This window comes from Gossypium hirsutum, chromosome D11 (genome assembly GCF_007990345.1).
Source record: "Gossypium hirsutum isolate 1008001.06 chromosome D11, Gossypium_hirsutum_v2.1, whole genome shotgun sequence".
Taxonomy (NCBI): domain Eukaryota; kingdom Viridiplantae; phylum Streptophyta; class Magnoliopsida; order Malvales; family Malvaceae; genus Gossypium; species Gossypium hirsutum.
In genome coordinates, this window is record NC_053447.1 from 1,872,548 (window position 1) to 1,886,404 (window position 13,857).

Sequence of the window (13,857 nt, forward strand, 5' to 3'; positions counted from 1 at the left end):
AAAATTAACTCAAATAAATTAATTGACTCAACTCGAATCAAATTGAAAAAAATTTAAATCGAGTTAGGATGATAAAATATGAAATATTTACGGGCTTAGTATCTCCACCATCTTCTCCTCCTTATCGGTACTTAGTATCGACATATTATATTCAAATTAAATAATATATTTCATATATATTGTATATGATGCCATATCATTAAAAAAGTTGAATGAATATAAATTTAAATTTTTTAAATAATGTATCATAATCTAATTTTCTAATTCAATATATCAAAATTTGATGCCCTTTCCCCTCAAATTTTCACCTCCAAAAATCCCTTTGCAATGAAAATCTCTTATTTTAATCTTAAAAACAAAGAGAAATTCCCTAATTTTATTATATTACTAGTAAGTTAATTATTTCTGGATTAACTTATAGAGTTAAACTTAAATGTTATAATATTCTTTAAGTTTCTGTAATCTCTTTATACTTGAAATTTAGGCCCCGTGCTTTAATTTTTAAGAATTTAGTCCTTATTCTTTTCGAATTTAAAAATTTAAGTTCATTTGTTAACACCGTTTTGACATCCTAAAGTAAAAAGAAGAAGAAGAAAATACTCACTTGATAGCCATGTGACCAAAAAAGTATTGTAATGGACTTTAATATGACATAATTCTAAAGATGTTAACAATTCTTAAAATTCATGTGTACATTTTAATCAAAATAAAGTATCTAAATGAACCGATGATGTTATTAACGTAAGGGTATCAAATTATGTAAAAAAAAAGATTATAAAGATTAAATCTCAATTTTAAATATAGTATAGAGACCGAAATTGAAATTTGACAGTTTATATAATCTCAGAAAATAGAGGGGTCATGATTGATATTTAACCATTACATCAAATAACGTCGAAAAAGAAGAAAGTATGAAATAGGGAAGGCCACCAATGCACGCCTTGGACCGTAAAAATCCTTAGACATTACTTTTATATGGAAACCTCTCTCTATTTCGTCCAATTGGGCCATCATAACTTGGACATGAACTGGGTTTTGGTGGTCTGGTTCTAACAATCAAACCCAAGTTTCTTTTATCAATTAAATCCAGTGGTGAAGCCAAGGGTGCTGGCTGGCCCAACTCTGTTTAAAATAGAAATTTTTTTATTTAAATTCTTTTATAATTTATAAAATTTTAAATTAGTAGTAGTAAAATTACACTTTGGCTCTTCAAAAATAGTGAAAAATTAATTTAATTCTTTAAAAATTATAAATATATAAGTTATTAAAATGCTAAAATTACATTTTTACTGTTATAAAAATATATAATTTAATTTCGATCTCCCAAAATTTTTTTTCTGACTTCGCCCTCACTAAACATATGTTTAATAGAGTTAAACAAGTTGTTTGCCAATATACAAATAATCAAATATTGAATAAAGTTTTTTAAAAAATTATATATTTTTATATAAAATATTTTCTTTCATAGTGAATTTATAATTATATCAGTAAACTTATTACTCAAAAGAAACAAGAGACACGTGTTAACATTTATAGAATTGGAATTACTATGCATATATATATATATATTTATATATATATATTTTTTTATGGATAGTTTTTATTTTTTATGTTGAAAAATTTGGATGCATAATTATTATTTATTTAAAAGATTGTATAGTTGAAGACGAAGGACGCAGTAAGTTGACAAGGAGGTTTTGAATATGAAATGAAACCAATCATTTTGAGTCCATGCAATTAATTAGATTGTTAATTAACAAAGCGAAGTTGGCCTTATTTCTTAGTCAAATTTATAAGGAGAGTTAGACTTATTTAGTATTCTAGTCCTGACGTGAATGTTAAGCACAAATATCATTATTATAATCAAATTTTAATTATAAATTAAAAATTATGAAAACACAAAATATGCTTGGATAAATTTCGCACGAGGCTCGAATTTGGATATCCAATGATAAAATATCTCAAATTTTGGGTAAAAATATCATGAAAGTCCTTATATTATGAGTTGGATTGCATTTTGCTCCCTCTACTTAAAAATGGACAAATTAGTCGTTATACGTCAAACCAAAGAACAATAAAACTTACTTCATTTCTACTGTTAAAAACTGGTATGAAAATTAAAATATAATTTTACCAATTAAAAATTCATAAGCAGCCCCTACCAGCCTTTGGTTAATTAGATACACTACCCCTCTTTTGAGAGTAAAATATAATGCCTTAAAAAAGGGGGTGTAAAATATTTATATTTTATTTCATTTCAAAGACCAACAATTTATCCACATCAACAACAAATCTTCTCTCACTCTCAACCCTTCACCATATCACAAAACCTAACTACTTTCAAGAACAGAACTCCAAATGTTAATTTACATCAACATTTAACACTCCTTATTTAATTTGGGTGGGATCTTATTATAACTCATCCTTTAAATAAATTTTAAATTACGGGTGTAATCTTAAAAGTTAGACCGTTTTATCCTTTATTTTTATTATTCTAATCGATTTAAGATTTTTTTTCTTAAATAAAATTTAAGACTAATTAAATAATAATTTTTCCTAACAATGAACCATTAAATATCATGCATTACAATTATAAGTGTTATTTATCTATGATTATGGTTGGTGTTGTTATCACTTTTCATAAATTATTTTAATTATGATTTATAAATTTATTTCAACACGATATATTTACTTATTAATTTATAAATTGCAATAATTTATAATAATTTTATGGAAATTGAGACTAAAAAATATTAAAGGAACTAAACTTGTAAAAAAACAAATTCTATAACAAGGGCAATTGAGTAAAATGTGCTTCTAGGTAATCCTACATTCCACCCCAATGAATCAAATATGATAATCTCACGTTTCACCCATAATGTTACATTCCCATAAGTTTTTTACGAAACACAACCTAAGATTCAGCAAACTAAACGCCTTTAAAGTTTAAAACTTCCATAAGAGCAAAAGAATCATGGAGACCTTTGCACTATGAATCAAATTGCATTTTATCATTTTTATTAAAAAAGATAAATTAGTAATTGCACATTAAATCAAATAGCAAATTGAACTTCTGTAAAAAAAATCATCACTTTCTATTTATATAAAATGGTTCATGTATGTCAGAACTCAGAATGAGGTACACATAAGACATGCCACGCTATGTGTAATTATCTGATTATTTTATCATATACATTAGTTTTTAATTTATTCTTCAATTTAACATATATAAATTAATTTACTTATAAATTAATTTAAAATTTTCAAAAGTCATTTCATGAATATTATATATATGCATAAATATATATGTGTATTAAAAAAAAAGTAGAATCAATGTGATGGCTTAATAATTAAATGTATTTATCGCCTTAAGTGTGGTCTAAGTATAATTTAAATTGATTTGAGTTTCACTCTATTATTATAATTAAAAAAAGGAAAGAAAGGAAGGGTATGCAAAAATAAAACTGATCAGCATTCTATAACTTCATTTTTTTTTCATTTTTGTAATTTCGTGGATCTTTTGACGTTTAAACTTTATATACATAAAAATAATTATATAACAAAAGTCCCCATTTTGCAAATTTGAGAAGAATCAATAATCATCAAACGATTCAGGGATGGAAGCAGCAGCCCAAAGCCTTTCATTAAACGTCTCTTCCATATCATCGGGAACGAAGCTCATTCTACAAAGTGGACATGTTTTCCGATCATACCCCATCCAACGATCCAAACAGCTCCGGTGGAATACATGCCGACAATTCATTAGCCGTCTGATCTCATCCTCCCTTTCGAAGTCGTAAAAACAGACAGCGCAACTGTCCGGCGGGTCCACGAGGTGAGAGAACTTGACGATGGGTAGTAATTCCCGTAACAGGAGAGCGGTGATCGAGGTATCTCGGTGGCGCGCGGCGGGAACGCCGGTGTCCGCCGTGTGAGTCGGGGGAATGTGGGGTTCGAGGAAATCGGGGAGACCCAGGAAAAGGAAGAGAGCGGAAATGAAATCGCGAAGGTAAAGGAGGAGAGTTGATGTAGGGATAAGTAGCTTTGGGAAGAGAACCGCTGAGAAACCTACTGGAAACCCCATTAAAATTCTTTTTTGTTGTGTTGTGTGGTAAAAGAAGAGAGAGGAAGACGAAGATATTGGGACGAATATGGTCGACTATATATAGTGATAGCTGCAAAAGAAATTACAGTACAGCTTTCCATCAACCTTTGTTTTAAGTTTTTACTTACTATTGTTTAAAATTTTGTCCAAAAAATAATAAATTACCAACGTTGTGTTTGAAAGGCACGTTTTCTTTGTGTACGAAAAACCCTAGCTGGGTATACTATCCGCGATGTGAAAAAGGAACATTCTTGAAATAGAGTTGGATTATATATTATTATAATTATGGTTAATAGTCTTTTGCTTTATTTGTCTATATGTTCACAAACTGTCCTTTCATGGCATGAAAACAACATTATCTCTTTTTGACATTGTTCTTGGATATTATCTCGATGAAAGCTTGAATACCTAAAGATGTAGTGGGTACATAAAGTGAAAGTACCTCATTATGTATACGAGTAGATGAACATTGCGTACAGTCTCACTTGAAGCAATGTCCTAATGCTTATAGTTATAGGCATGCTTAGAGGTGATATTAGTTCGCGTTGGTCAAAATAATTTGGATATTTTTAACCGTCAATTATTATTTGGTTTAGTTTGGTTCGATTCTTGATTTTTCAAATTAATTTTTAATTTTGGGTTTTTAGATTTATTTTGATAAAATGATATTTGTTTTATGACTTCTGAATATTATTTAAAAAAAATTTCATAAATATTTAAAAAAATAAATTTTCAAGAACTTTTAAATTATTTTCACTATTTTAGGTATAAAATATTTATATTTATCTAATAAAAAATTTAAATTAATTATATATTAAATAAAAATAGATTTCAATTCAATTTTGAATAGACCCGATTTTTAAATTCGCATTCCATAAAACGTTCAAACACCTCAATTTAAATGAGATTTTTTATTTTTCAGCTTTTGTTACTCAACCCTGGGTATGTTAGTATGCTACCACCTGAGCATATAATCAAACCCCTTTTTTTCAATTAAAAATGGGCTTTTTAATTGTTTCAGTCAAACACAAGGCGGGGGCCCATTGGGCAACACATCAAACCCCTCAATTGGGCAACTTTTGATGGGCTATGTTCGAAAATCGACCCACTACACTTTACAAAGTTAGCTTTGAAAATGGGTAATTAACTTAACTTCATTTTCATCAAATTTACATAATTTTTATTGGTATAATAATAAATTTAGTCCTCAAAGTTTACACATTCTACTTATTTTTATTTTTTTTGAAGTTAAAGTTTTTTACATATTCTTTTTGAAATCTTTAGATTTTTTTTTTAATTTTATACTTTTTGCTAGATAAATTTTTAAAAGTAAGACCAAATTGATAGCATATATAAACATTGAGAGTTTAATTTATTATTAAACCAATCAAAATCATGTACAAGTGATATAAAACATGGATTTTCACTTTCAAAATTGCAGAGGTTAAATTATTTCGAATTTTTTGAGAAGAACCAAATTACTCAACATCCAAAGTTTCAATGCAGCGCAAAAATATTATGTTTAATAAGAAAAATACAATATGTTATCCATGAATATTATCAACACAAATACAAGAAATTATAGTCCTTTATTTTGCACATTAACCCATGGAGTCCCACCAGAAAAGGATCTTGTATGGGTTATCTCCATGGAAAAGAATAGTGATATCTAATCCTTGTATAAGAAAAGAAAAAGGTTCCTTTGGATCCCGGTTTAAGCTCGGTGGCACCTCCGGTTTAAGTTCGGGCTTGGACGAGAGGTGATTGAGGAGACATGATACTTGGTGACATAATGAAATCATCCATTTTCCGAGATAAGCTTCGGGATAAGCTGAGTTTAAGGCTAGTTCGTCTGCATAATTTGTTACGTGGTGGAACCATGGTCTCATTGTTCTTAACCATGAAGTTCCTAATCCTCGACAAAGCAATTTCCATGGAGTAATCATCCATGTTAGCAAAGCAAACCCTAAACCAACCCGGTTCGTGACAATGGAACGACGATCCCGGCGAAACGTTGAGCTTAACTTCATCGATGATGACTCGCCATAAATCCATTTCGGCTTCGAATGTTTTCTCTTTCAAGAGTTTACGTAGATCCATCCATATAAACAACCCAGCATTGCTTTTCAATGAACAAATCCCGATTTGTGAAAGGGTCCAAGTGAAATATTTGTGCCGTTTGAACAACCGTTCTCTACTTTCTGCGACAAAATTATCGATGAATTCATCGTTAGACAGCATCGTCGCGATCAAATGTTGTGTTTGCGACGATACTAATCCAAAACTCGACATTTTACGTGCACAGCTCGTGACCGTATCGTTGTAGGAATACACAATGCCAACTCGGAATCCGGGGAATCCCATGTCTTTCGAAAGACTGTAAACAATATGGATCAAATCACGGTTGCATTCAACTTCTTCGATGACTTCTGATATACTAACGAATTCGGGTTCCATGAAAACTGTGGCCGCGTAGATTTCGTCGCCGATTAAATGGATGTTCTTTTCGTTTACGAAGTTTATGATGTTCTTCAATGTGTCCTTATCCTTGAATGTTCCTAATGGATTAGATGGATTTGTTATGAGCAAACCTTTGATTTTGATGTTAGCTTCTTGTGCTTTATGGTATGCAGATTGTAAAGAATCAATGGTGACCTTGAAATCGTTGGCACTGTCACAAACGACAGGAACAAGCTCGACTCCAGTTCGCCACCTTAAGTCCCGATCGAATCTGTAAATGAATGGAATTTATTTAAAACCCGAACTCGAATACACCCGAAAAGAAAATATATAAAAAAAAAATGCAATGCATACCCTGGATAATAAGGAGTGGGAACCAGAAAAGCTTCACCGGGATCCGCCAAACAAAAGGCAACCATTTCATGAGCTCCAGTGGCTCCGCCGCTCATAACAATCCGGTCCGGATCGAATTTTACTCTATCTCCTCTCACTTTCCCCATAAATTTTGCTACAGCCTGGTGTATAAGTACACAAAGTTAATCAATAAATCAACACACAGACACAAAAACACAAACACATTATGATAAAAAATTTCCCATACTTGTCTGAACTCAGGGATTCCATGATAATCCTGGAAAAGAGCTGTCTCTTTGAATTTGCTAACACCTTCTGCAGTACATATGGAAGCTTCTGGGTGTTCCATTAGCCATTTTTCAATGAAATCAAAGCAAAGCTGAAGAGTTCAAAGAGCAAAAAAGTTATGAGTCGATCTCAAAAAGACAGACACAGTTATAAATAAATGGAGTTTTTTTTTTTCAACTTACTTGATTCTCAGCTAATCCCATTTGAATAACACCATCGGGTCTATCAGTAGGATGAAAAGGATTGGTTTCGTATGCTTTCCACCCATCGAAATAAGCTGAGTTTTCACCATGGCCATTACCTGTTGCAATCTTGGATATGGCTGCCATCTCGAAAAAAGGAATAAAATGAAGTGGATTAGTATTGAGAGAGATTTGAGATCTTTGAGTTTTTTTTGTGGGTTTTGCTTTGTTTGATGGTAGTGTGTGCTTGCCTGCAAGGCTTATTTATAGTGTGTTTTTTTGATGAAAGAGGAAGAGTACCAGTATGTTCTGACAAGAATATGTGATTTGGTTTCCGACCAATTAAATAAAATTTTGCAATTGTCTTTTAAAAAAGACAAATAAATTAGGTGACACAGATGGACTTATCAATGTTTTAAATTATCATATTTACTTCACTAATTATGACACTTTAAGTATAGTAGTGTTTATAGTTGGATTAAATTAAATTAATTAGTCGAATCGACTTAATTTGGTTAATCAATAATCAGTATGTGGTTTAATTTAGTTCAGTCGAATGTCGACTAATGAATTTTTTGAAATTTCAGTTATCGGTTAATTCAGTTTAAAATCGGGTATTTAACTGAAATAAATAATATATAATATATATAATTATTAACTTTTTATTTAGTTATTAATTTTTACGATTTATGTAGTGTTTCTAATGTCTTTATCTGTTATTGAAGTTTTTTGAACTATTAAAAAAAAGAACTATTTTTTATGTGTTATACTTATTTTAATTAAAAGACAAAAAAATATAAATTTTGGTTAAATTGGGTTAAGAGAACTAATTGAAATATTTCGATTTAATTAATATATTTGAAAAACAATTTGAATTTGTTTAACAGTTAAAACATTTTTACATTTCGAGTATTAATCAAATCAGCCGTTTAAATACCCCTAATTAAGTATAGGTTAATAATAAAAAAGAATTACAGTATAGACTAGTTAATTATGGGATTGCATCAAAAATTCAACAAACAACGCGATCATAGAATACACTAAACTTTGCATGGTAAAACTTGTCGTCTTCTCCGACCACATTTTTCTTCCATTTTTCATATGTTACACATGGAACCATTTTTGAACTCAAAGTGTAAACACTGAAAATGAATGCATGTTAGATATAAATATGAGAATTTTTCAAAAATCATATTTCAGTATTCAGAACCAAATGCTACAAAGTAGACACAGGTCCATGTTACTGTCGTCCCAGACATGTGGATTATCTTCATTAATTCATGTTAATTACTTTGCTTTTGTACAAAAACATGACGAGTTCAACGACAACGACAAATTATAAAATGAAAGATTAGTGGAATAAACACTGAGAGCATTAGGCTGTAAACCACAAAAGAGTATATATATTTTGCAGTAAGCATACCGACAATCCGACATAAGGGAGGCCAACTGTTACATTAGCTAATCCGACAGTGATCACCGACAATATATTAATTAGGAATTGAAATTTATAAGAGCTACCGACTTTCAGTTTCACTTGGACAGTTTTGAGAATCTTTTAATAATGTTGGATCAATATTCAGATTCAGTACCATGTCTCAATCTGCTTACCTGCAATGGCTGTGGCCCCTTTCACTATAATAATTCAACTCGCTTTGGAACTCTTTTTTATACATAAATTGAACATCATTTCATTATAGATCAGCATTGAGGTACTGGTTGAAAGGGTCATGACATACGCAATGACTTGTGTTTATTTAGTTTTTTTACCAACACTCAGCATGATAATTGTGATTAGAGATGTAAATGAAATATTCACAATCCGTTCGAATTTGATTTGAAAAAAATTAAATTTAATTCGGTAATTATTGAATCGAGTTATCGGTCAAATTAAATTCAAACTTAATAATATTTGATATTCAAATAGTTTGCTAGCTAGCTTTTTTATATTTTATATTATTAAATTTAATTATTATCCTTAATACATATTATTAATCTTAAACTTAATTATATCTTGAGTCGAATTTGATCTCAAAAATAAATGTTCAATTGAGCTTGGTTGGATTTAAAAAATCTATTAATTTACTCAATATTTATTAATCCACATGTCAAACAATTAGTGGTGGGGCATATAAAGTGGCATGGAGGAATTTCGTTCATCGAGCTTGATTCGAGTGTGGGATTCGATCCACATGGTTTTACTTCTTCTGGATTTGTAGTTTTCCTATTTTAAGGCAGATTCCTTAAACAGTAGCTTTGAAATTTCTTATCTGCTACTGTAATACATGCAACATGTGGAGTGGCCGGTCGGCTTATTTTCTTGTCCTGCTTTTGACTCAATGAGTTGATTTAGATGGTGAGTTTTGTTTTATTATTTAATTTCTTGAGTCTAATAAAATTAAACCATATTAATTATATGATTAAATTTTAGGTTAAAAAATATAAATATCATATATATTTTTAAATACTTTTGAAACAAAGTAAGATAATAATAATATCTAAAACTCGTAAAAGTAAAGTTCATTTTGTTAAAACAATAAAAACTCTAAAACATAAAATTAATATAAAAAAATCGACAACTGAACTAAATTACACTAAATAATATAAACAGTTCGATAAATCCAAAACACCTAATTGAATTAAACCAAACTCACCCTTAATTATTTATGTTTGATCTAATTATCATCTAAATTTTAATAAAAACTCAATATATTTTTTTTCAAACCTAAATTTAAACAAAATTTATCAATAAAAATCGAATCAAGCCAAAACTCAATAAACTCAAATTAGTATACCAGCCATAAGTTTGACTTAGATTTTATTTATTTATTAAAACTAAAACGCGTAGGATGCTGACTTAATTGATGATTTTAAAAGCTAATATAATTCCTAACCCAATCTTTGAAATGGTCGAAGCATAATATGAGTACTTTTTCTAGTTTTATTATAGTGGATGCTCCCACTCAAAATGCCACTATATACAATTATAATAAAAATAATTCAACTCGAATCCGACCCATAAAATATACCCATGATCCAATACTAAAAAGGAGCTCATCTTCATGATCAGGGGACGGTATTAAAAATGTTTCATTTTTTATGATCTTTTTTTTCTATACTCCTGAACTAGAACACCATTTTTCTCTCCATCTTGACCCATTAATACTGTGAATCAACAATTATATTTAAATATTTAATTGAATTAATATAAAAAATTAATAAAAAAACAACTCATTAATTCAATTAGAAATGATTAAAAATATTTTAAAAAATAAATATTATTATATTTTTAAAATTAAACTTATAAACCCAAAATAACTCATAAATATATATTAACACAAATTATTTTTTATTTGAGCGTGCAATGATGTAATTTAATATAAATAGAATCATAGATGAATTGCCAGCCATATAGAGTTTCTGAAAATGGTTTTTTATGTCTGCTAGCTTTGACTTGAGGGAATATTCTCAAACCTGAGTTGTCCAATTGTAACATCATAGTATTGTTAGCTTTGTAGCTTTCGTGTTAGGACGGGCAATTACATGCAACAAAATAATATTTTTTAAAATTTGACTGTAACTCTCACCAAACTTTATTAAATAATCACGTGAATTTCATGGTAGTCATGTATTTCATGAATTTTAGTGTGAAAACTTTGAGATAAAAGAATGAATCAAATTCAAACAAAAACACCAAAAGTTGAAATGTAACATTTTATTTCACGTCCTAAGTTGTTGGATGGTCAGCGGATGACACTTCACAAGGGACGGCTCGCAAGCAACTCTTCACGTGGAAGGATGTCTACGTCGACCTATAGGCGGTCCGATACGCGGCACTTGCTAAAACAACTAAAGTATAACCCCCATGTATGACCCTAAGGGCGAGAATGTCAAAGTAAGATTACACAGTACACTCCATGACGGCAACTAACATGCAACAGCACTGCCACCTGGCTAACCCGCACAACCGTGCAAAACACTGTACTGTTGGTTACGTGGCACTATAGGACAAGGGTGGCCCCTCTATATATATAAGCCTGAGTGCACAAGGGACCAAATATCAACTTTTCTCGCTGGTAATATTACACATCAACTCTAGAGCATCCTCCTCCCTGTCCTTCCTCCTTACACTGATTCTCCACCTATCACAGGTAAACTGGCACTCCCTTCCACCATCTCTTTGCAGGTGCCAACAAGTTCCGATCTTCAAACCTACCTCGCATACGAGTCACACTTAAAATGAACTGTATTGCGAAGGCTGAGCTTTATTAATCTAAATAGAAGAAAAACAACATTCTTCCTAATGCTAATCCCAAATGAAAACAACAATATCATAAACCCGAGTCGATTTCTCTCGTCAAATACAAACAGAAAGCAACGTGAGAGGTTCAAAGTGAGGCATATAGCATAAGTTGTTTAGCATTTCTCTTTACAGACTAGGATTGAGATCATCATACGATATATCACCTAGTAAGAAAGAGACGACATTGTCAAATAGGGTTTTCCGGCACATACATGAATATGCAAGAAAGGTGCATCTGCACATACAATCCACTTTGAGGGCGAGATAGGATATAGGGATATACAGAGTTTTCTATGTTATATTCACTGCCTGCTATCAGAGAATCAAAGACATCATAGCTTTGATCTAATGCAGTAGTATCATATGCACTTATCGATTCCTCGATACAACAGGCATCTATTCATTTGATTTGGCAATGCATCTAAGATGGACAACAAAAACAGATAGAAATTAACCAGCCATGCCATGCCCCTCAAGAGATCAAACAGGTAGTGCTATATCATGTGAGCAGCATGAAATTTCATCATCCAAATTACCCTGTAGATTGAAAATGACTTGAAGCAGGTTGAATCCGTCATGCATTCAGACCCATTTTCTGGTTGATCCACCCTATCATATCCAACCTCCCTGAAAATAATTGATCAGCTTACATGCTGGAAATTCAGTTAAGCTGCAATTGAGCCTATTGCTCGTCGTAAATCAACAAAAGTATCAGTAGAAAAGAACCCGAATTTGAAACTTGGGAGGGAACAAAAACAAGACAAGCTTAAAACTTATGAACAACAGAACAAAACCAGAAGTTAAACAACATAAACATTTGCCTAGCCCATTACCAATGTTACAGTGAACCAAGGAATATGGGGTGTTTGAAAACCTGCAAAAACTTGGTAAGTGAAGGGGATTTGTAGGGGATATTGGTTCAAAGCAGTCATCAATGGCAAAAGAAATCTTGGTACTAAATGGTTGAATCTCTTTCCCTCAGTGGCACCAATTGAATGGGTACGAGAATACGATCTTCTAAGAAAACTTTTATAAAAAAAATTGAATATATCCTAATGGACTTAAACCCAAAACATACACGCTCGTCAGGGCACCTGCATTATCAAATTCACCATGGTAATTTGGGTAACCATCGTCTACAAACTTGATCAAGTATAGAAACATAAAAGAAACAGTAAGAAAGTAATCTAATCGGAGTAAATACGATACACTATGATACACAATTAATGAATCTGTATCAAACCCATAAAAAGTCTGTTCAGACCCATACTTTAAAAAACAATTTTAATTATAATGGAGCATATTCAAAAGATCATATACGTATATATATATATCAATCAAACGAAGTCAATTTCATTGCCAAATCCTCGTACCTCAACAGCCAGACATCATAGCAATTTAGTAGCATTATCATCGGCTTCAGCTTTTGCTCTTCGAACTTCGATTTCAGCCATGGCTTCGACCTTCGTGGATTGGAGCTTGGGTACCCTTTGATCAGTGGCGGGATAATCCTCAGCAGTAATGCTGTGAGGCTCATCATTTTGGCGGGATCCAAAATGTCTGATCCGGGTTTGGTTAAAAAAATTGTTCACGGAAATTTATTGGTAAAAATTTTCTATTAGTCTCTGTACTTTATGAAAGTTTTGGAATTAGTCCTTGTGCTTTAATTTGCTCAATTTTAGTCCCTATGTTATTTGAATTAGTCAATTTTAGTCCTTATACTTTTTGAATTATGAAATTTTAGTCCTGACTTGGTTAAATTTAATTACTGCTCCTGTATTATGCATAAACTTATAGATTTAATCTATATTCTCCAATTGAATCATTTTAAATTCCTATACTTTTTGAATTTTGAAATTTCAATCTTGATACAAATGATATTTGTGAATCTATTAATTGAATTTTTAATGATTAATATGTGAAAATAACAAGCTGACATGTCATTACACAAATGACATTTGTTAATCCATTTATTATTTATAGTTAGTGGTTCAATTAGTTCGTGTTTACAATACTAGATATTGTAATAAAATTAAAATTATTTTTAAAATATATAGATAAGACACACATTTTCCTTTTAAATATTACTTATAAAGTGTAAAAATTTCTTTAGCGGTATAAAGAATAATTAACCTAACTTCATATTTTTATAAGAATTGGCGGTT

General features: G+C 30.8%; 2 protein-coding genes across 2 annotated transcripts; both read right to left on the reverse strand.

Moving 5' to 3' along the window:
- Nucleotides 1–3,465: 3,465 nt before the first annotated feature.
- LOC107903057 (brassinosteroid-responsive RING protein 1) lies at nucleotides 3,466–4,151 on the reverse strand. Its single transcript, XM_016829116.2, has one exon. The coding sequence runs from the start codon at nucleotides 4,082–4,084 to the stop codon at nucleotides 3,593–3,595; it is 492 nt and encodes a 163-aa protein (XP_016684605.2). The 5' UTR covers nucleotides 4,085–4,151; the 3' UTR covers nucleotides 3,466–3,592.
- A 1,452-nt stretch (nucleotides 4,152–5,603) lies between these two features.
- Nucleotides 5,604–7,621, reverse strand: LOC107904481 (1-aminocyclopropane-1-carboxylate synthase). The gene is made up of 4 exons (XM_016830868.2): nucleotides 7,390–7,621; nucleotides 7,167–7,298; nucleotides 6,920–7,080; nucleotides 5,604–6,836 (listed from the first exon to the last, which is right to left on the reverse strand). The coding sequence occupies exons 1-4, from the start codon at nucleotides 7,534–7,536 to the stop codon at nucleotides 5,843–5,845; spliced, it is 1,434 nt and encodes a 477-aa protein (XP_016686357.1). The 5' UTR covers nucleotides 7,537–7,621; the 3' UTR covers nucleotides 5,604–5,842.
- Nucleotides 7,622–13,857: the final 6,236 nt, after the last annotated feature.